Source organism: Dermacentor andersoni, chromosome 11, assembly GCF_023375885.2.
Source record: "Dermacentor andersoni chromosome 11, qqDerAnde1_hic_scaffold, whole genome shotgun sequence".
Classification (NCBI taxonomy): domain Eukaryota; kingdom Metazoa; phylum Arthropoda; class Arachnida; order Ixodida; family Ixodidae; genus Dermacentor; species Dermacentor andersoni.
This window is the reverse complement of record NC_092824.1, coordinates 88,941,726-88,964,918: the sequence shown is the minus strand read 5'-3', so window position 1 is coordinate 88,964,918 and position 23,193 is coordinate 88,941,726. Positions and strand designations below refer to the sequence as shown.

At 47.7% G+C, this 23,193-nt stretch overlaps 2 protein-coding genes across 10 annotated transcripts in view; one reads left to right on the top strand and one right to left on the bottom strand.

Moving 5' to 3' along the window:
• The window catches only part of LOC126518320 (uncharacterized), a 467,293-nt gene that overhangs the window by 15,609 nt on the left and 428,491 nt on the right, over positions 1-23,193 (top strand). The gene's annotated exons all lie outside the window — the stretch shown is intronic.
• The window catches only part of Stacl (SH3 and cysteine-rich domain-containing protein), a 326,980-nt gene that overhangs the window by 76,681 nt on the left and 227,106 nt on the right, over positions 1-23,193 (bottom strand). For all 7 annotated transcript variants that reach the window (XR_008609657.1, XM_055064400.1, XM_055064399.1 and 4 more), the window contains exon 3: positions 18,871-18,979. Coding sequence is in view for 6 of the 7 variants with exons in the window: in XM_055064400.1 (XP_054920375.1) it covers positions 18,871-18,979 (109 nt within the window). In the remaining variant the exon portion in view is untranslated. The remainder of the gene's footprint in view (positions 1-18,870; positions 18,980-23,193) is intronic.

Here is a 23,193-nt window from a genome sequence, read left to right as displayed (position 1 = left end):
TCTGTCACCCCAATTGTCTAGGCGAAGTGCTTCGCTCCTTTCCCGCTGTTTTCAGGCTGCCCCGCGTTGTGTATTGGGGCCCATTTCGAGTGAACCGTTCGACCACCACATATTCGTTTGTTCACCTTGTCGCATCCGACGTGGGATTAAGCTCAAGAAAAAGCGCATATTCGGCAGGAACGCAGCAGGTCTCGTTGCCATGGCGCGTCGAGTCCTGTATACTGCACGGCATAAAGGCAAACCCTGGTGAACGTTGCAGTTAGTTGTGCCGTAAGTAAGCCCCCTCCCCCTCTTCTACCCCCTCCCCCCCCCCCCCCGTCAATGTCAGCGTCGGATATTACATTTAGTTTCCTTTTGTCGCGGATTAGCAGTACGTCACTGCTCGATACAGCAGTTGTCAGCTGTTGCCCCAGGCGTTGATTTTTGCTGCAGCTTTCGCTTACCACTTTCGATTCGGGATTGCTCCCTTATATACAGTGACCTTTATCACGCAGAGGAGTGCGCCAGCATTGTTCGCTTCGGCATGTCTGCGTGCGTGTTTCTTTTCCACGCGTCCACGCGTCTGCCGGTTACCTGATAGTGTACGTCTGTTGCTGTTTTCAGTGGCAGCCTACACTGACAGTTTAATGCCTGCATAGTGCGGCGTAACCTCTCCTGCACTCTGGCGTGTTTGGCGTCACCTTAAGGGTTAAAGGAACCGAGCAAAGTGAAGTAGTTGCTTCGCCATACACCTAGCTTCCTGACACGCTAAGCAAAAGATAGACAAATAACAGTGAAATAACAATGAAAGAGGGAACGAAACACTTCGCGCTTCCTCCGACAACTTGCGTTTCCTGCGAGAGGTACATCGGAGGAAACCCTGTGTTCTTCAAGAGGCGAGTCGAGAGCCCCAAAGCTTCGCGTAAGGCCGTACACAGCCGAGCCTAGCCCGGGACATATAACCACACGGCCCTCAGTAAACCGGCGCCTAGGAAAAACTGGCGCGCGCAAATTGGGTTAGCGTTGAAGGCGAGCACAAAGAGAGAAGTGGCGCCATCGAGCTGCAACCCACTAATTCTGTGCAGTGGGGCGAGAAGGGCGTTGCCGCAAGCTGGGGCTCTAGAATTGTATAGAAATTTCTTTGTAACAGTTCTATCTTTTTTATTGAAATTTCAAGGGGAAATACTGGTCTAGCTATTCGAGATTTGCTTAACTTAGGTGAATTAAATTTACGCCTTGGTTAAATAATGAAGAGCTGCTGTTTCAGCTGTGGTGGCTCAGTTGGCGTGGTGTCTAATCTCTTGAGCACGAAGTTGTGGGCTGGATACCTAGACCCTACGTATTCGTTAAGACCGGAGTGAAACTCGAAAACTTCTGTCCGCTGAGATGTGCAGGTGCGCGTTAAAGAACCACAGATAGCCGAAAGTAATTCGGAGTGGCCCACTACGGCATCTGCTAAAGTCCCGCACTAATGCAATGTTTTGCATTTTTCGTGCGCTTAATCGCAAAATTTTTCTCCCCACCTACTTTGTCTTCAAAGACCAGTGTTTTCTGAATACATAAAATCTCTTATATCCCGCGAGTTGTACTGGGACGTTAAATTTATTGATTTAGTTTCTTTTACACTGACTGCGAAATTTTTTACGCGAACGTTAGATGTCTTTACGGTGTCGGAGGCACTGCTTCTTGTTCCATGCTTGTCGGCGGGCGGTTACTGCTGCACTCCTCCATTCTGGTTGCTTCAGTATAACGAGAAAGGTGTCTGGCTTCGTTCGGTTTACGACAGAGTAGCTCCCGAAGTTCTGTAGCACCCAGAATAACGCGCAAGAAACACTTAACGTGGCAGATGGACGCTACCGAGTGGAAACACGGTGGGACTGAAGAAATTTTGGTAACACATTTCGACGTCGTTTTCATCAGCTTTGAGTACCGTATCCCGCTTCCTCCTGTTCTGTGTCGTTCAGTCACATTTGCAGATTAACTAAAGTTTCAGAAAGCAACGTACAAAGCTCAACTGTTTGTAATCGACACATTAAACCTAGCGTTTTTAGCGTACCGACGTGCGCCGGGAAAATTGGGTGACGCAGACTTGAGGAGCAGCGATAGTAGCGACATCTCGCGATACCTTGTTTAACCCCAGTTGCGACAACCGACTGTTTTTTCACTTACCTGATAGTGTAAACGTGTCGACACACACAAAAATTCTAAAGGTATTTTTGTAAGTTGTTGTTTTCGAAGGGAAGGATCGCGAGGCAAATTGACATGTGTAGCATCTTATGGCTGATTACTGCGTCAATAACTGTTGTCGGATATCTGCAATCGCATGCGTTTAAGCTAGACATTATGCGACAGGGCTATAACTCAAGAACACACGATGCTGTTTTATTTAACAGTTATTTTACGCAGTTATGCAATCCGGAGAAGTACACCGTGCTGCTATAATTTAAATCGAGAGATGAGAAATTTACAATCGCTTCTTGACTGCACCTAGCCTATCCTTCATTAATAGGAGCTTAATGTGTGAAATTACTTAGCGATGCTGAGAGTGACACAGTATTTGGCGTCTTAGGACTATTGATCGATTGATTGGCTGAGTTCAATGACCCAGAGCAACACACAGACTATGGGATACGCCGTAATGAAGAGTTTCAGATAAATTTTGACCCCGCTGAGGTTGTTTAACGTGCTCGATTCACGAGCTCTCTTGAATTCAACCCACGTCGGAATGAGGTCACTGCGATCGCGATTCGAACTCTTGACCTCGTGTACAGCAGAACATCGTAGTCATTGAGTCCCTGTGGCGGTGTTATATGGCCGACGGAGCTTCGCGCATACAACAGTGTTCACTGTGCTGCACAAAACTATAGGGGGCTCTGCCCATGAGCACACATTCCACGCTCCCTCTGGAATGCTGCCTCTTGGGAGGAGGACATCAAACAAAGGAGCGGGGCAAGAAAAAGCGCAGAAATGCGCTGCTTACGAAACGATAAAAGAGCGTTCTTTTACCGTTGTGATGTGTGGAACAAGATTACTAGAAACAGTGAAGGTGCAATAGAGTTGGAAACGTCCGGCCATGTTTGTGCGGGTGAAGCCCGCGCAACACAGGAAGACCGGGTCGCGACTGGTGGCTACAAATTGTCGTTGCTGACCCACCGGGTGACCTTTTGGGCCTGCCTCGCTTCTCTCTCTCTCTCTCTCTGGCACGCAGTCACGCATGCGTACTTCCTTCGTCGTAAGCTCTCTCGTCATGATCGTCGTAAATGTAGCATTTCTGTCCGTTGGGGAGAGCAACTTTCAGGTCGCCCCATATCCGCCCCCTTCTTTCGGAACTGCGCAAGTGTCCGCAGTCTTTCTTTTTCCGCGTTTCGTTGTCTTCGGGAACATTGACGAATTGACGCAAGTGTCAGCGCTCTTGCGTTTGCTCGTGACGTGCTGTTTTTCTTCGAATAACGCGGGATTTCACAATAGACGGTTGTACTTTATCGCGAGGGAGCTTGCTGGTGACCGTTCGTTGCGCACGGATACCATGAGAGCCACGTAGGCATGTTGAATAATAATAATAATAATAATAATAATAATAATAATAATAATAATAATAATAATAATAATAATAATAATAATAATAAAGAAAGAAAGAAAGCAGATCACGCGTGAATGTGTGAATCGGTGATAAGAGCTTCCTGTGACTGAAACGTCTCCACTTTTATGTTGCTCAACGCTTCTCACTCCATGCGCGCTCTCGTCCCATTTTGTTCGCTTGAGCTCTTTGTCCGCACTCGGCTGCTTATACATTATCCGACTTCATAATCTATTTGTAGCCGACATTGTTTCAATTTTCTGTTGCCGACTGTTCCATACTCAGTGTCTCAGGTTATCTGTCCGGGCATGTGCCTCATGACCCAAGTTGTAAAGTCGGCAACAAAGCCACCAGCCACATACAGGGGGAGGGGTAGTAAGTGGTAAAGAAAGCTTTGCTTAAATAGTGTGAGTGCGACTGAAAGCGACTGAAAACTGCGACTGAAAGGACTTGCGGTCGCCATGTTCAGTTCACTCTCACACATGGTGCCGCTGATGTCCGTGTTCTTGTTCATCAATCGCCACTTCGAGTGCACTTGGGCGAACTTTGGTTAGAAAGGCCTCGATAACTATGCGCGCCTCTGTGAAGCATCCGTGCTTCTTTCGGCGTGGCATTGTGGTGTCATCCACAGTGTATTTGATGAACGAAGGCTGCTAAAAAAAGTTTCTGGAGAACGCATTTTCGTCTGTCGCTATTGTTTTTCGACGCACACGCGACATTTGACGCGCAAGCCGCTTTAGACAAGATTGCGCGAACCAATGCGAACATGAAATGAGCGCGAAAACGAAGTACACGCTGTCGCAAGTAACATTTTGTGACTGCAGATCTTGGAGGCGCATATGACGTACAAGAGGCCTCAGACAAAGGAGTTCGCCAAGTGCTTCTTGCTCTCGCAAGTATAACACGCAACTGCGCATAGACACGAGCTTATTGCAAAGCCGACCACATTTCGACAGAAATAGGAATAGGAATAGAAAACGGCACACTTTTTGCTGCTCCGGACTGCGCCTACCATGTGCATCTTATGGTACAACGCTGTAGAAATCGAACCGACAATCGGACGAGTTCACTCGACATTGCAAAACTTGAATGCGCATGAAGACAATGGCACACGCACGGGCACAGACATCCCACAAAGAAAGCACTATATTGTGTGGCGTCTGCATTTATAGGTTGTGTTGTGTGCTCGCGCATTCAATGTTTCCATAGAAATGGACCAGATCACGAATGGTGACGCGCGTACGCCACGGATGTGATATTCGGAGTCGATATTTTTCTCATTGGCCTCTGTATCGCGCACACTTTGGAAGATTTAAAGCCTAAAGCGCCCGTATGGCGGAAATTTTTCGCGGGCCCGTGTCTTCACAACACCGGATACATCTGGGTTTTGCGAGGTCGATGTCGGCCATGTGTTGTAACACAGACAACTCTCGTCCATAGCGGCGACCACTAAAAAAATGTGATGAAAATGTTTACGTGTTACGCAGAAGTCGAAGCCTAATGAGAAGTATGGTAAATGTCTGGTAAATGGTAAAAGGCAGAGACAGTTGCAAAAGCAAGTCGGCTTGGCGGAAATGCCAAGAAAGCCTTATTTACTGTTTGTTCATTTTTGCCAGCGTTGCAGTTCGCGCCAGATAAACGAGACTGCACGCAAGCCAAAATAATGAACCTGTTCGTGTGCGAGTTCTGTAGCGTGCAATGGTAGCATTTAGATGAAACGACAGCAGAACTCGCATAATGTCTACACGCACGACTTTGAACGAGAAGAAAGGGGGTTAGCCGAGGGGCCCGATTTGTATTAATCGCATCATAACACGCCGACAAACAAAGACAACAAGGAAAACACAGGGGAAATCACTTGTACTGGCTCATAGAAATAAAGAAATGGTAAATTAATGAAACTGAAAGTGGCTGAAAAAACAACTTGCCGCAGGTGGGGAACGAGCCCACAACCTCGCATGACGCGTGCGATGCTCTACCAATTTCTCGTATTACTTTATATATATATATATATATATATATATATATCGGAGATCTTGAAGGTAAATTGCTTCTGTGCACACGAGCTGTCGGTGGGCGATCATATCGTAGAATATAATGCACATAAAGTGACGTCGGTATTTCTTTTTGTCTCCCTTAAGTTGAAACTCGCGATGGTAAAAGGAAACCCAGGTACAGGCAGAAGAGCGTTAACTTAATGTTTCATAACTATACGGCGCATGGGACGTCTAACGAGAGTACTGCATTGCAGAACTAACGCAACACTGCAGTGGACTTTTGGATCATACAGGCGCGAAGCTCCGCGAAAAAGTAGCGCCGATACACATATTGATTCGCAGACCCTCGAAATTCGCATGCAGAAATAAATAAATAAATAAATAAATAAATAAATAAATAAATAAATAGAAAAAGAAGATTAGAAGGCGATCCTGAAACACGCTTCTCCTCAGGGTTCGATCGTCGTGCAGCTGTGCCGACTCCTAGTAACGAGATTGCTCCCCTGTAAAGTGGATTCATCCCCAACTCTCATTCTCTCCTCCTTTACCTGCCAAGCAAGAACTAGTGGCGACGGCGAAAGACGACGTTGCAAGAAGCACGGAATGAACAAGATGCTTTCGGGAGCTTTGAGACGAGGTAATTTCGGACTTCACGCGCGACTCAGAAGAAAAAAAAAACGAAAAAAAAAAAACGGAAAGCGTGTTTACACAGTGCGTATTAGTACTATAGGCTTTCGTTCTAACCCCGCGCGGCGCTACTATCGCGTAGTGGGTGAGCTGTTCGTGTTTGTTCATACGTAGATCTCAGGCGCCCAGACGTATTCGACCATGTACTTTATTTATTTTATTTATTTATTCGGTATTGCTATTTGTATGGCCACTGATGAAACATTCATGTGGTACATTCAGAGGGCCAGTGACGACGAAGAGATGCAAGTTAGGGAAGCCATTCGCCCCCTTTATTTCGCCCTAAATATATTCTTTGTATAGTTAACCACTTGTATGTCTCAACGCGACAATATCATATATATTCATTTTCTAGCTTCACTTTGTACATTCCATTGAGATTTTGTGAAATATCGCCTTGGTCGAAACAATTTCGATGAAGTTATCGTGCTGAGCAAATACTAGTGACTTGCGTAGGCTTGCTTCGGGGGTTCTGTTTGCTTTTGAGAACAAGGTCTTGTAGGCGAATCGATGAACTTTTCCTGCCCCCGATTTCAATAAAGTTGTTCTCATAGAGAAGGTTGTCCTGCTGTTGATGCCCTAGAAACATGGATTATTCACCATTCCGATTAATTACAATGCAGCGCATATGATTCCGCCAGAATTGTCGATTGGTCCTCATGCTGTTTCTACCAAAGTCAATTCTAGACCCAAAAATTCCTGATTATCATCAGGCTATTGAATGTTACTGAGACTTCGGTCACGCCTGGCAACTTCATATCTCTCTGTACCGCCTATTTAGTACTCGTCTTTTCCCATTTCCTGTTTACTTTATTTCTAGTTAAGGGTACCTAATAGCACACGCGTCTGGCTTGCCTCTCTACGTTTTCTTCCCGTGCTTTCTCTAAAAGACCACCTTCATTAAGAGACCACAGGTTATCTATGTTACGCATCGGTACAACCTGCTCAATTCCCATTATCCTTATCAAATTGGGTTAGCATTTCTGCAACAATGTCTATAAGCACTTCTTATAGTTACAGGACAGTCTACCAACAGTTAAAACATCAGAAGGTTGAATCGGCGACGTACTTCTTGCTTTCGCTGAAGTTGATTCATGATTACTTCGAATGATAGCTTTTCCTTCAATTCTTCCTATTTTCCAGAAAAGTAATTTTAGTGGAATTGTGTATTTTTCGTTCGTAATGGTTGTAATCTGAGTCTCATAATTCGGTTGAAATGTTTACCACCATGGGTGATAAAAAAACGCTGACGTTTTTATGTGATAGATTAAAAAGATAGTATAGTCTTCTGTCTCTTTATTTTTTGCACCAAATTGGAAGGCATGTATACTGTTTCTTAGAACATTATTGAAGAATTCATTTATCTGGCCACGTTTTGTAAACAGTCGGAACAGCTATACATATATTTACCTTGGCTATCTCTTACCTTATCGGTCGTTGCGCGGGCCGTAGTTAACTTCTTGCCATCATTTATAATACCCAAGAAAACATTTCGCATGATCACGATTTAGTATAATATTATGCTCCGCATCTATAATGCCGTGTCACGTAGGATTCTGTAGAAAAGCCCGCTTGTTCTCGTATAAACCGATATTATTATAGTGCTATTCCTGTCACGGAGAATATGGATTTTTTAAAACAGGGTGGCTACTTATATCCCGTCGCCCCCCTTTGGCGCTGATCTTCGGTTTCCTTCTTGTCTTAACCGTTATCACTGTCTCCATAAAGTAGACGGTTGTCCAAATTGTGCTTCAAGTTTTCCAAGTTCGTTTCCGGCGTCACTGCAGCCTATACGAGCAATGTAATCACGAACAGGTATCTTTCTTTCTCTGCGCCAAGTCTCTTGGATCTTTGTAGCAATATAATCACGAACAGGTATCTTTCTTTCTCTGCGCCAAATCTCTTCGATCTTTGTAGGAGATGCAGAAACAACATGAAGCTTGCGAGACTTTCGCTCCACCTTTCCTAACTGCTGCTGCTGCTGCTGCTGCCGCCGCCGCTTCTTTCTTTTTTCATCGCGAGGAGGCGTAATTGGATCGTGACGCGAGCGCTGCTTATCAAAGATCTTCGCGTGCCGAGACGGGGCGAGTGTGCAACGTCGATTTTTTTTTTACCGGCGCCTTCTTTCGTGGCTTACGCGGAATTGGGATCGGGGGTGGGATAAAGTATAGTCGCTGCGTATATTGGGCTTCCTAGGAGGCCCGTCTTATGTCATCCGCTCGTATTCCTTCCTTGCTACTTGTGTTGCTGTTGTTTGTTCCTACACGACGCGCTTTCGTCGATCGACTCCCGCGCTGCGACATCAGCTCATACCCTGTGCCGCTTAGCGCCGGATCTCGCCTCAGCCGATCAAAGCAGCTCAGCATATGGCGCAGTGCAACGGGATGAGCATCCGCACCATTTTCTAATACGGCTCCTCTTACCCTCTGTTTACAAACGAAAGCACCACTTGGGGTCAAGCATGTTCTCGTCTCGCACCACATCCATGACGTTAGTTCCGATGGGGCAACCGCAGCGGTAACATAAAGCCTGTGGCGTTGCGTGGCTAAGCTTGAGGTCAAGTCAAACGAAAAGGAAGACGTTTCGAAACCCGTACGGGTTCCTTGTTCACGATGAGGCGGACAAGACAAGTAGTGGCGTATTAAAGGCTAAGTTTGTGACGTGGTGACTGATTGTAGATGATTGGCATGCTTCCTGCCGCTCGGTTCATGGTCCCGGTTGTCCATTGGATGAAGCATTACTCAAGAAGAAGCCGCGTTGTGAGCAAGGAACCCGTACGGGTTCCGAAACGTCCTTCTTTACGCTTGACTTGGTCAGTGACTGCAAACCCTTTTCACTTCAATGCCTGACCAGACGAATTTTCGTCGAAACCTTGACTAACCTCGAGGTCGTGGGTTCGACCCCGGCCGTGGCGGCTGGATTCCGCTGGGGGGCGAAAAACAAGAGCGTTCTTGCACTTAAATTTAGGCACACTTTGCAGAAATTGAAGTGGTTAAAATTAACCTCACGCCGACGCCGACGGTAGAAATGTTCCTGGAGTGTCCATATAATTGCTATCGCAATAAAATTAAGCACACAGTTGGTTTGTTCACGTACGTAATACATACTGTTCTCAGCGTTTGACTGTGACATTTAAAGAGAACGAATTTTCGTTAATTTCGTTGACCTTCGTTAACCTTATTCACCTGGGTTGTCCGCGGCATTATCTGTGAGTGAAATTAGGTATGAGAATGCAGGCCTCGTTGGTTCAGGTATACTGCGACAGTGACTTATGAAATCTATCGTTCATGAACCATCACTCATAGTCGTCTGGTTGGTTAGTTTGGTAGGTTAAGATCAGCCCTCTTTCCATCACCGCTCAGGCGCCTTAACTACGGGAAGGGCGACTTCTCTATGCTTCAGGAAATACGCCTTTGTGCGGTAATCGGTGGAATAAAATAAAAAAAAAACATAGTGGGACCATAGAAGAATTTCTCTTCCCGGTATTTCGAGACAGCTTGGCTGTTCGGTAACGATCTGCCACCTAGCCTCTCCTGGGTGCAACAAGAGGTCTGACAGTGCTCATGATCCCACCGGAAGGCAGACCCACCACTTAACAGAGAAAGCGTGTGCGTCCGCTGCCGAGGCAAGGTATGTCCTCCTCCCATTCCCGCTGAGGCACCTTGATCACGGGTATGGTGACTTCTGTACGTTCCAGGAACTATATCTTTGTGCGGTAATCGGTGGAATAAAATAAAAACATAGTGGGACCATAGAAGAATTTCTCTTCCCGGTATTTCGAGACAGCATGGCTGTTCGGTAACGATCTGCCACCTAGCGCCTCTTGGGTGCAACAAGAGGTCTGACAGTGCTCATGATCCCACCGGAAGGCACACCCACCACTTAACAGAGAAAGCGTGTGCGTCCTCTACCGAGGCAAGGTATGTCCTCCTCCCATTCCCGCTGAGGCACCTTGATCACGGGTATGGTGACTTCCGTACGTTCCAGGAACTATATCTTTGTGCTGATATCGGTTATATAACATTTTAAAAAAAGTGAGACCACGGAAAGCTTTCTGTTTCCGGTATTTCGAGACAGCTTGGCTGCACTATTCGGTCACAATTTGCGACCTAGCATCTCCTGCGTGCAGCAGGGGGTCTGCACGTGCCCATGATCCCACCGGAAGGCACACCCACCGCCGAACAAGGAACGCGCGTGGATCCTCTGCCGCGGCAAAGCATGTCCTCCTCCCATTCCCGCTGAGGCATCTTGATCACGGGAATGGTGACTTCTGTACGTTCGAGGTACTATATCTTTGTGCTGATACCGGTTATATAACATTTAAAAAAAAGTGAGACCACGGAAAGCTTTCTCTTTCCGGTATTTGGAGACAGCTTGGCTGCACTATTCGGTCACAATTTGCGACCTAGCATCTCCTGCGTGCAGCAGGGGGTCTGCACGTGCCCATGATCCCACCGGAAGACACACCCACCGCCGAACAAGGAACGCGCGTGGATCCTCTGCCGCGGCAAAGCATGTCCTCCTCCCATTCCCGCTGAGGCATCTTGATCACGGGAATGGTGACTTCTGTACGTTCGAGGTACTATATGTTTGTGCTGATATCGGTTATATAACATTTAAAAAAAAGTGAGACCACGGAAAGCTTTCTCTTCCCGGTATTTCGAGACAGCTTGGCTGCACTATTCGGTCACAATTTGCGACCTAGCATCTCCTGCGTGCAGCAGGGGGTCTGCACGTGCCCATGATCCCACCGGAAGGCACACCCACCGCCGAACAAGGAACGCGCGTGGATCCTCTGCCACGGCAAAGCATGTCCTCCTCCCATTCCCGCTGAGGCATCTTGATCACGGGAATGGTGACTTCTGTACGTTCGAGGTACTATATCTTTGTGCCGATACCGGTTATATAACATTTAAAAAAAAGTGAGACCACGGAAAGCTTTCTCTTTCCGGTATTTGGAGACAGCTTGGCTGCACTATTCGATCACAATTTGCGACCTAGCATCTCCTGCGTGCAGCAGGGGGTCTGCACGTGCCCATGATCCCACCGGAAGACACACCCACCGCCGAACAAGGAACGCGCGTGGATCCTCTGCCGCGGCAAAGCATGTCCTCCTCCCATTCCCGCTGAGGCATCTTGATCACGGGAATGGTGACTTCTGTACGTTCGAGGTACTATATGTTTGTGCTGATATCGGTTATATAACATTTAAAAAAAAGTGAGACCACGGAAAGCTTTCTCTTCCCGGTATTTCGAGCCAACTTGGCTGCACTATTCGGTCACAATTTGCGACCTAGCATCTCCTGCGTGCAATGGGGTTCTGCACGTACACATGATCGCAACGACATCAGTTCTGAAGCTGTGACAGAAGCGCTCTCCGTCGCGACGCTTTAAAATTGTATGTCAGTTTCGCATCGGTGGTGTACACTGTACTTTTCTCTGGCGCGGTATTCAACGGTGCGTTCTCTGAATCCAGCAATGCTCATAGCACCGACACCGGCGTTAAAGTCGACGTGGCCAATTCTCATAATTGTGCCGTGACGATGAGGCACCAGCAACACCTGTCTCCTCAAAATCGGCCACTGATCAAAATCATACCATCTGCGGGAATGGCTGCGTGTCCTTTTTGTTTTATTTGGTAACATGTGGCACACAGGCCTGTAGACTTACACGTGCCGTTATGCTAACACACCAGATAATTTCCCAGCAATACGGCATAAGCTTTTGCGAAGCGAAAGATAAGTTTTGGATTGTCCCACAAAGTTCCGTGAACAACTGTCTCGCTCGGGTGTCCGTATTCGGGTGTCGCCTAGGTGACAGCATTCTGACACAGCGCTGCCGTGAGAAACCGGTATGTTGTCTAAATGAACGGTCATCTACGAATGTTTATGTAGCTATTTTGTACTGAACACGCGAATTATAGGCGCACTCAAAAGTGTAAAGAGCGCGAGACAGCTGTCGAAATTAGCAGTAACAACCCTAACAATGTCCGCGGTCACCGTTGTCTATTTCTGAATTTCTTAGTTAATACAGATATCATCAAGAAAACTTGATATTCTAGCACTCAATGGTGTACTTTTCGATGGTGACAACACTTTTGCTCTTCTAGAGAGGCGCCAGCTGGCGCCAGACGCGCGACGGAACGGCTCCGTTGAAATCACCTGAAACACCAGAAATATCAACAGCATTGGTGCCATTTTCGGCACAAAGCAACGCGTAGTGGACCGGCACCTCAGGATGCAATTTGGGGTGAGTTGAATGGTTTTTCGAAGCTCTACGGCTGCTCCTCCGAAGACTACGTGTAAAGGAGTCGCTAACCCTAACCGCCGGAGCCTCGCCGGCGGCTGGGCACGTCGACGCCTGAAGCGTCATGGACGAAGAGGCAGCCATGGAACCGCACGATCAAAACGGTGAGGAAGAATTCATTACTATTCCAACCGTGATACGCCACGCCAAGCCCAAGATCGTCATTCTGCGGCTGGGGACTAAAATCAACTTAAGAGAAGCCATGCCCTACCATGTGAGCGCTGCCATCACGGCAGCAGCTGGACTTACCACAACCGAATCTCGGGACGTCACTACCCAAGTTAGACAGCTGCAGAACCTTGTAGTTGCGGAAAGCCGGCGGGAATCTGCGACGCAGAAGCTCGCCGCACTCAAGACGTTGCAGTTCGGAGGGGAACAACACGAAATAACAGCATACGTGGCGCATGAGCCGGACAACGCAAGGGGTGTAGTTAAAGGGCTCCCACTTGACGTCCCGGACGACGAACTGACAAAAGTCATAACTCTTGAAGATCGGGAACTTCTAGCAGCGAGAAGACTGGGCCGATCAACAGCTATACTCATCACTGTCAAGGGACCAGAGCTACCCAAGAGAGCCCTTCTTGGAAGATCAGTCACCAAAATACAACCATTCCGTCCGAAGGCGGTCCAGTGTACAACATGCTTCACCATTGGGCATCGAGCCGACGTCTGCCCCAACGCGCGGAATTTTGTGCGGTGTGAACAATGCGGGCTTCAATTCCCACCGGACCAAAGACCGGACAGAACACTGCACGAGTGCGAAATGAAGTGCGTGAACTGTGGCGGGCCTCATGGGGCAAGAGATCCCGATTGTCCAAAGAAACAACAAGCAGACCGCATGGCCAGATTGGCGGCCGAAAAACGCAAGCAACACACATCAAGGAAAGAAAACACGAGCAATCGACACCCGAAAGCATACCGCAATAAGCCACCACCTAAAAACGACACCAACTACCCACCGCTGAAGACACAGAATCGCTTCGACTGCCTAAGAGAACCATCACCTGAGAACGTCCTGAGGCGCTCCGAAAACTACGGCAGCCTACCTGACCTCAGTAGGCGACAACCACACAAGGGCACTGCACCACCAACGAACAACGCCAAGAACAAGGCAAACAAGAAACCTCAACAAGGCAGTGCAGAAGTCAAAGGAGCATGGACGTCACGGGCAGAGGTAAGTCCGCCAGCTCCCACTCCTCAGAGCCGTACTGACGACAAAAACAAAACTAATCCTCCCCACAACCCCACTCAGTCACATGCAAGACAAGAATCATGGTCAGGAAAGCTGCATACAGGAACACAGCGAAACGCAACCCACGAAACAACCAATGACAGCACGCTTGCCTACATTCTCAATGAGATAGCAGAAATTCGAAAAGAACAAGTAGATTTCAAAAAAGAAGATGCAGAACGCGACAGAATAGTTGCGGAAATGCAAAAACAACTCGTTGCTATTACACAACAACTTGCCGCGCTAACGCAAAGCGTGGAAACTTTACAACGAACCTTTAGAAAACGACTTCCCGCCAGGGAGGAAGCGCACCCCTATAAACAAGGTCATTCTAGCAATTATGGAGATTAATGACAGCAAACGTAACTCACTACACGAAATGGCTGTTACTGTATGGCAATGGAATTGTAGAGGAATACGCCGTAAAAAGAACTCTCTAATACAATACCTCACACACACTGCGCATAAGCCGGACGTAATAACTCTTCAGGAGACCAATGCACCGATCTCCCTACCGGGTTACACGGCCTACCACAATCCAAGTATTACACACCGGTCCCGAAGGCGAACCAATGATGATCCGATTAGTTATCCTACAATGGCGGTGACACTGGTGGCGAATCAACATACGGCCTTACACGAGGACCTCAGTCATATGAACAACGGGGAAGAGGAAAGCGTATTGGTTAAATGCCGCTTCTTCAAACGATACGACTTAACCATTATTAACACCTACCGTACTCCTAAAGGAGGGGCTTATCGCAAAGCATGGACGAGCTTGCTCAAAGAGCATGGCAAGAAGGACTTGCTATGGGTAGGCGACTTTAACAGCCACCATGAGGCGTGGGGCTACAATCATAGTACGCCAAATGGAAGGCAGCTCCTACGAAATGCAAGTGATGCCCACCTATCGCTTCTGAATGACATAGAAACTCCCACTCGTATGGGAAATTCAGTGGAAAGAGACACAAACCCAGACCTGACCTGGGGCCGGACAGCTAAGGAAGTGGAGTGGAAAAACACCGGGGAAACGTTGGGTAGTGATCACAGCATCATAGAAATAATCATTCCCGTGCCACAGAAGCAATGCACGACTAAAGGAAATCGCACTACAGCCACAAATATCACAGACTGGGATGCTTTCAGGAGTCTTCTCCAAGGAGCGCGTTCTGATAACCCGGAAGAATGGGCGAAAACAATACGCACCGTGCACAAGGGCACAACCAAGACAGTACAAAGAACTGAAGACCACCCGCAAATAGACAGACACTTACTTAATCTATGGGGCAATAGGCACAAGCTACTTAGAAAATGGCGAAAGAACAAGCTGAACAAGCGCTTAAAATGCCGTATAGATAGCATCACCAAGGAGGCGCAAGAATACGCCGACAAACTCGCAACTGACAACTGGATGCAGATATGCGAGCAAGCCGGAAACAACATGCACACAAGCCGAGCCTGGTCGCTCTTTCGGGTGCTTCTTGGGCAACCCAGGAGAAAGAACCACCTGGAGGCAATCCAACTAAGGGAGGTAATCGGAGCGCACGATCTCGCAGAACAAATAGCCAACCATTTCTTCCCTTCGGCCACCTTACAGAAAGATCAGCGACAACTACCATCCACACAAGATTGCGGCGAGGTACCTGCAGACCAGCCATTTACAATTGGGGAGCTTAAAGCAGCCATCAATGCAAGCAAAAGACACACGACACCTGGAGCGGATGGCATCACAAACAAGATGCTACGCAATATGCCAGACACACAACTGGAACAGCTCCTGGCTATCATAAACCAAGCTTGGGAAAGCGGTGACATACCGGAGACCTGGAAAACGGCTACTGTGATCCCAATACCAAAGCCCAATAAGACCCCAAGCGCCATCGGCCACCTGCGCCCCATTTCTTTAACATCATGTCCGGGAAAGATTATGGAACGAATGGCCCTAACACGACTCCTATGGCAGCAGGAAAGTTGCACTTCTATCGATCCTCGAGTCATTGGTTTTCGAAAGCACATGTGCACACAGGATGCGATGCTTGCCATACAAGAAATATACAGAGCACAGAGCAGCAGCCAACTCAGAGCCGTAGTGGGGTTGGATATCAAAGGAGCATTTGATAACGTTACCCATGAAGCGGTACTCGAAGGACTGCAAACCATACAACCAGGTCAAAAGCTTTACAACTACGTAAAAGGGTTTCTTACAAACCGCACAGTTACCGTGAAGGTAAACGAAGAAGAGTCCGAAAAAAGGTACCTGACAAGAGGTGTACCACAAGGGTCGATTCTTTCACCCACACTATTCTCGCTAGCATTAAGCAAGCTGCCAACTCTCTTGAGGCGTGTAGAAGACCTTCACTTTACAATTTATGCGGACGACATTACGCTCTGGGCCAGCAGAGGATCTCCAGCTGAAATTCAAGAGACACTGCAAACAGGTATTAATGTCACGGCGCTATACCTTCAAGAAAGGGGCCTCGCCCTGTCCAGTGCCAAGTGCGAGCACATAGTGGTAACCAACCAAAGAGAACCGCAGGCAGAAGAGGAACGAAAACTAATAACACTACAAGTGAACCAAGATATTGTCCCGAGAAAAACGTATATCAAGGTCCTGGGCTTTTGGCTGCAGGACAATGGTAAGGCCGACGTTTGGGTGCGGCAAACAATTCGGCAGCTCCATGAAGTCAAGAGGCTACTTACAAGAACAACACAAAGGGTGAGAGGTATCAAAGAGCACCAGCTCAGAAGACTCACCATGGCCCTGGCTATACCTCGAATAATGTACCAATATCCATACTTACAAGTCACCAAAACACAAAAAGGCAAACTTGAAACCATGCTCCGGCAGATAACGAGAGTTATTCTAGGCACCCCTGCATATTCGCCATCCAACCGAGTTGATGAGACGGCAGTGCTGCCTAAACTGGATGAGCTGAAACAACTCCACCAAGAGGCACAATTTAGTCGCCTGAAGCTATCTAGACAGGGACGGGCATTTATGCGTGATCTAGGCTACGATGTCCCACAATGCCCAGACAGGGAACAACAATATCCCCCGTGGGACACGCTAGACCATATTACCGTCGACCCAATACCTCGAAATATGGGGGCAGACACACAACCAGAAAGACGACAAAGTCGAGCACTACACCTCAAGGACGACACCGACGACTGGATCCTATACACGGACGCCTCTCCAAATAATCGAGGCTTCTGCACAGGGGTGGCAACCGACTCTACACCTTTATCATGGGGCCTACACTGCAATATTACGTCACAACATCAAGCGGAACTTACAGCTATCGTGGAAGCCGCGACCATGCCAAATCCACACGAACGAAATCTGCTCATTCGAACAGATAGCCAGGCTGCATGCAGGGCACTCGCCGCCAGAAACGTTTCCGCGGCACTACACTCAGCATTAACAACGCACCTCAACGCACACCCTAACATTAGAGTGCGGATTCAGTGGATTCCGAGTCACACAGGGATCAGAGGGAACGAAGTGGCACATGCCACATCCCGCGCAAATCTCCCGGGCCCTCCTCTGTGGTGGCCGGACCCACTGAGTCTGAATGAGCAATATGCCTTCGCGCGGGCGGAAAGGCGCGAAAAACTTGATGATTTACTAAACAACTCCATGAAGTATCCACAAGCGGATACACACATGAATCGAAGAGAGGCGGTACTATGGAGGCGTGCACAGACGCACTCTCTCTTGTCCCCACACTTCCAACACTACATACAAGGTTTGCCTGGTAAACCTGCTTGCATGGCATGTGGCGGCTTCCCGGATAATGCTCACATTCTGTGGGATTGTCCGGGGAGCCGTCTCGCTATTCAGGCTAGCCTTGCCAAACTCTCACCCATCCGTAGACCTACGACGCTTGAGGAGTGGCTGGCGGACTCCTCCCCCGACTACGTACGTGCCATGATCGAGCTCATCACGACGCTCGGCTTGGCAGAAAACTAGAACAAAGCGGGCGAACCCGGACCGGGGTTCTTGAATAAAGTTTATTCTCTCTCTCTCTCTCTCTCTCTCTCTCTCTCTCTCTCTCTCTCTCTCTCTCTCTCTCTCTCTCTCTCTCTCTCTCTCTCTCTCTCTCTCTCTCTCTCTCTCTCTCTCTCTCTCTCTCTCTCTCTCTCTCTCTCAACACAAAAATGTAAACATCAACACCGAGAGATTCTTACTGTTGACATAGCCAAAATGTACACGTACAGTCACGTTCGGAAAGAAAAAGGAAACGGAAGGTTTGTGTGGTGCAGCGGTATGATACTGGGTTCGGAATCGTTAGGTTGAAAGTTCGAATCCCGGGCAGGAAACTTTGTTTCTTACTTTTCATTTTTTTTACTTTTTTGCACTAATAAATTTACATAGCCCTTAAGATGTCTCTGTCAATTCTTAAATAAATATTGATCAAGAACTACAGAACGTCTGACTACAGGACGTCACACTCCAGACAACAGAACGCCAGACAACAGAACGTCAGTAACAGAACGTCCCAAAATACGACAGTCTGAAATTTCCTGTTGTGTGTTTCAACTGGGCTGTTTCTGGGGGTCAAATCGACTGTCTTATTTGTATATTCCATTTTGTAGCGCTGGCTCAGTTACCTTCGTATGAAGACTTCTACTCATCCACGTAGGCGTTCATACCTTCACGTGATATCCCGGACGCAGCTTCTCACCGCGATCGTTTTACAATGGGGCTCCTAGGTTGACACCAGTGTATCATACTCACTGTCCCGGGTAGCCTGTTTTCAAAGAAGAACGAAACCTGAGAGGCCTCTGCCCTAGCGACCCTGTTCGAGAGGGTTAAAGTCGCGCGGGACGCCAACTGACGCAGCTGCTCACCGTGCTGGTTCACCAACAAGGCGCCTAGGATGACGTGAGTGCAAGCGATCTACAGGCACTCACTAGCGTTCGTAGTCACGTCTATTCAAGCCGTTCATCAATGCCTCACGCTCAGGCCTTCGAAATGTGTATGAGAGAGTATGCCGACCTATGCACGTGGGGGCAAGAAGTAATCGTGCGTTTTGTTGACATGTTCTACTTACAGGAGTGTATGACGGACAAGAAGATGAAGTGCCTACCGTTCCTTTCGTAATTCCGAGTTCCGCTTCCGGAACGCCTCGACGAGCAGCTGCAGTTCCTCGGCATGGCGGGAGTGCAACTTGGAGAGTTGCTGCGTGAAGTCGGCCACTGCAAGAAGAGCAATGAAAAAGAAAAAGTTACGAAGCTATCGTTGATAACGCGATGGCACGTTTGTATTATGACGCGGCCCACAAGTGTGCCGGTACGACAGACGTGGGGTTCCTCGTTCGAGCCGAAATAACGAGGAGAAAATTTTCTCTCACGAAATATACGTTAGCACAGCTTTAAGCCATAATGGATAGCCCCGGTCATGAAAGTAGGCTGGGGTATGCAGATTAATGTATTTAAGAGTTTTTAGAACCGATAGGAGCAGCGACAACCTTTAATACTAATGATACATATTGCAGAAGGTTTGCCTTGAGGCATGTGTTCGAGGTTCTCATTTTGATTCAACCCTCTCATATCTTGGTGCTCGAGTTGGCCTGCATCTCCTACAGCACATAAGCTTAGTTTGAGGCTATTATTTGAATATTTGAAATGAAGATGGTCGATTCACCTCATCAGCCGACCAATAAGACCACGGAATAATGAAACCAACCAAATGCTTGCCGTCATCAAGCTTTTATTCTCACCATTGGCTGCGACCATGAATACCTGGTGCCCAATACCGAGCATTACGTCGTCGTCCACATTTCGATTTTAGCGATGAAATCTTCCGTGTTACGATTCCTATCTAAGCAAGGCTGACTGCCTTATTATGCACTAATTTATTTCATTTATTATCGGTTTACTTCTCATGTTTGATTGTTCATTTATTTTTATTTTTTATTACTTATTTATTAACTAACTTATTTCATTTCTCAATCGTATTACCACCCGGTTCGTGGCATGTCCCCCACACTGGGTTTGTTTCATTAATTGATATTTCGTCCTCGTCATCATAATATAGAAACTTGAAGCCAAAGCCTGACAGAAGTGGGAGACAAGGAGTGTCTTCGTCAAGTTCTGCAGTTCGCAAAACTTTTGTGCAGGTAGGAAGGAATAGTTGCTCTCTTGTGTACTGACGCATATGCCGTTTATTATGATTTTTTATTGAGTGGTAAGAGAAGCGCAACGACACGACGAAGGTTTATGAACGTATAAACGTTGCCGTACTATCGTCGACAAATGAGACGCGAACGAGAAAGTATGAAGTGGAGCACCTCTTACGGGAGTATCAGCTCGCACCACAACGCACCCCCACTTAGCACCCCAACGGTCGCTATGTATAGTATGATACCCTGGATAAGTGTACGGGCCACCACACTCATGTGTAGAGAGCGCTTGAGTAGAGCGCTGCGAGCTTAAACAATCAGTATTCTTGCGTTGCGACTCCGTTTGAAAGGGTGAATTATGCGATATTTGGTGCTGCAGCCAAAACAGATTAGCTGCTTTGGTATTACTCTTTAAATATTTGCTTTCATTTGCTTTGTAGTATGGGGATCGAGAGAGAGAGAGAGAGAGAGAGAGAGAGAGAGAGAGAGAGAGATAGATAGATAGATAGATAGATAGATAGATAGATAGATAGATAGATAGATAGATAGAGAGAAATAACATCTATTAGTTTTAAAGGAACTGAGGTTCGAATCGAGCGCTCGCTCTAGACAAGTGTGGTGCCCTGCACAATCATGCCGAAATCATTCCTCACCACAGGAAGGGACGAAAGCCGATGTGAAGGAACGTGTTCTTATTAGGCCTAATTTATTCTTGTTTCACTGGTCCACCATATTACATAATGAAAGTCTGAGAAGCGGAGGAGTAGATTACAAAGAAGCCAGGTGGCTTCAATTCGCAGGGCAAGAAGCATCTCAAAGAAAACGGCTATCGATGGCAGATGCAGCGAGCGACGCGCTCTTGAAGCCAAGTCCACAGCTCGCGATGCGTTCGAACAAAAACGTAAAAAAAAAAAAAAAAAAAGATAGAATATAAAACGAGCGCTTAAGGACAAACACAAGGATGTCGCGACCAAATCGATCGCGACTAAGTGGATCACGCCTTGAGCCATGGAAAAATACTGGAAGTTTCCGCAAACCTTAAAAGAAAGCGCCCAAAAATAACAACAAAAAAAGCAACATTTGCTTGCGTGACCGACGACGTGTCAGGCTAATCCTTTGAGGCTAACGTGGGTTGCCGGTAACCACCTGGACTGAAACTCTTGCTTCTTGCTTTGGCTTTTGGCTCCGGGTGAATTCACAACGAGAGACAGACAAAGAGAGAGAGAGAGAGAGAGAGAGAGATGAAGGAAGGAAGGAAGGAAGGAATCACGCAGAAGCGAGAAAGCTCGGAATAGAAGTAGCTGGCGATTGAAGCGCTTTCGTGAAAGGAGAAAAAAATTGTGCAGGAAACCATCGACTGGGGATTTCAAGGTAAGCAAAGAGCGAAAGCATCTAAAAAACTATTCGCCCTATTAGAAGTGCGATGCGCTTGAAACATGTATTTGTGGCAGAGCGAGGATATTTAGGTAGCGTTTGGGGAGTTTGATCGCGCAATTCCCTGGAAAAGAGTGCCGCCAGCTGACACGTTCGTAGCGGTAGTATATACGTAGATATGTAGATGGTTACACATACATAGGATGATTCACCATATGCCGGTTATGTGCCTGCGGCGGCACCGGCGTACAAGACCAACTGCGGTCCCTTTCTCCCACCACTGGGCTCCTTTCCCTCCCGCCTCTACAGCGGGAGAGTGTGGTGGGCTTGGAGGAGGGCTGTCTTTCCCGAGCACTCAACCACTTCTTCAGACGCGCCGTGCGAACTGGTTTCGCGAAAGCTCGTGTCACTTTGCATCGACGGTGAGAGTCCGACTACTACTGACCACCGCTAAAAATGGGTGAAAGATGTAAGGAGAGCGTATTGCTTTAAAAACTCGCGAGAAATTTGCTCGATAGAAATTGTAATCAAAGTTTCAGAACCTTTGTGCTGTAGCTCCTGTTTCAGAACCTTTGTGCTGTAGCTCCTGTCAAGAAGCGCACCACTAGCGGCATGTAGAAATTGTGCAGTTCAAAGATAAACAAACATTGTGTTGATTGGAGCGAAAGATTGTAGCCTTCGTAGGTGTGCTGACAGTGCTTTGAAAATACGGCATTTGTGATGTGTAAGCAATTAACTCGTGACGTTAATAAATTATCGATTGATTAAAGAAACTGACATTAAGCCTGCATCATCGTGGAACTTGAATCAAGTCTGACACCTCTTTCCCTATTAATATTGCTTCACGATGAGAAATAACGCGCCCGGTGCTGTCACACAGAAACACTCGCTGCCATATGGAGAGCTCAAGGACGTTCCTCGAAGATTTATATTTCAGGTCCACGGACGGCTATGGTTACCAAAATACATCACAATGACGACAGCAATTTCGCTAGCCTCGGAGTCGACCACCTAAGCACAACGAAGCGGGGCGTTTGACAGCGAGAATGGTCGTGTTACGTCCGCATTGTCTTCGGCACACTAACTACAAGCGCCTCCGTCCAGGAAATGCCAGACACACTTATCACATCGGTAACGACAACCGCGACACCAACAGCCGAGACCATCAAGCGAGTCGCAACGGGACCTTCTCCACCGACAAACAGTTGACCACAAGAATAGTCCCGTAGTACGTTCTCGGAGGAGCGGGAGGAAGTATGACGAAAGCTTAGTTTTTATTATCTTTTTTTATATTTGGGTGCTCGAGAAGTTCTTACGCTGCCCAACTGCGACCCAGATTCGACCAGGAGCACGGCCCATCAGCGGAAACGGTCCCGGCGCTCTCTGAGGAGGAAAGCGATGGCCACCCCATCTAGTGGGGCAGCCACTTTCGCCGCTCTCCCCGAAGGGCGACCGACCCGTTATTAATGGACGCATTAGCGTCGCCACTCCTTGCGGCACTCGCACTTTTGTTGCTGGGTTGCTTCCCTCGCCTTCCCTGCACCGCTTGTTTACAGCCGGCTCACTCGCCCCGTGGGCAATTCAGCGCATTCGGGTCACCGCCGCTGCCGCAGCCAACGCCGCGAGGGGTCGGCAGCACTGCGCGACTTTTGTTTTTTCGTCTCCCCTGTCGCCCATTTTTTCCTTCGAGGCGAGCGCGCGGTTCATGAATGTTGCAACGGGTTTGGCTTATGCATGCTGATTTCTGTCGGCCTGGGCCGTTCATTTATCGATTCATCCAGTGTTTTGGCGGCGTTCTATTCCTCGACGATGAATCTCCGTCTATAGTTTACCCGTGTTTCGGATGTCCGGAATCGCGTTTAGGTAACTTGACTGGTACTAGGCCTTGACCAGGATGCAGGTCTCTGCGAGCGT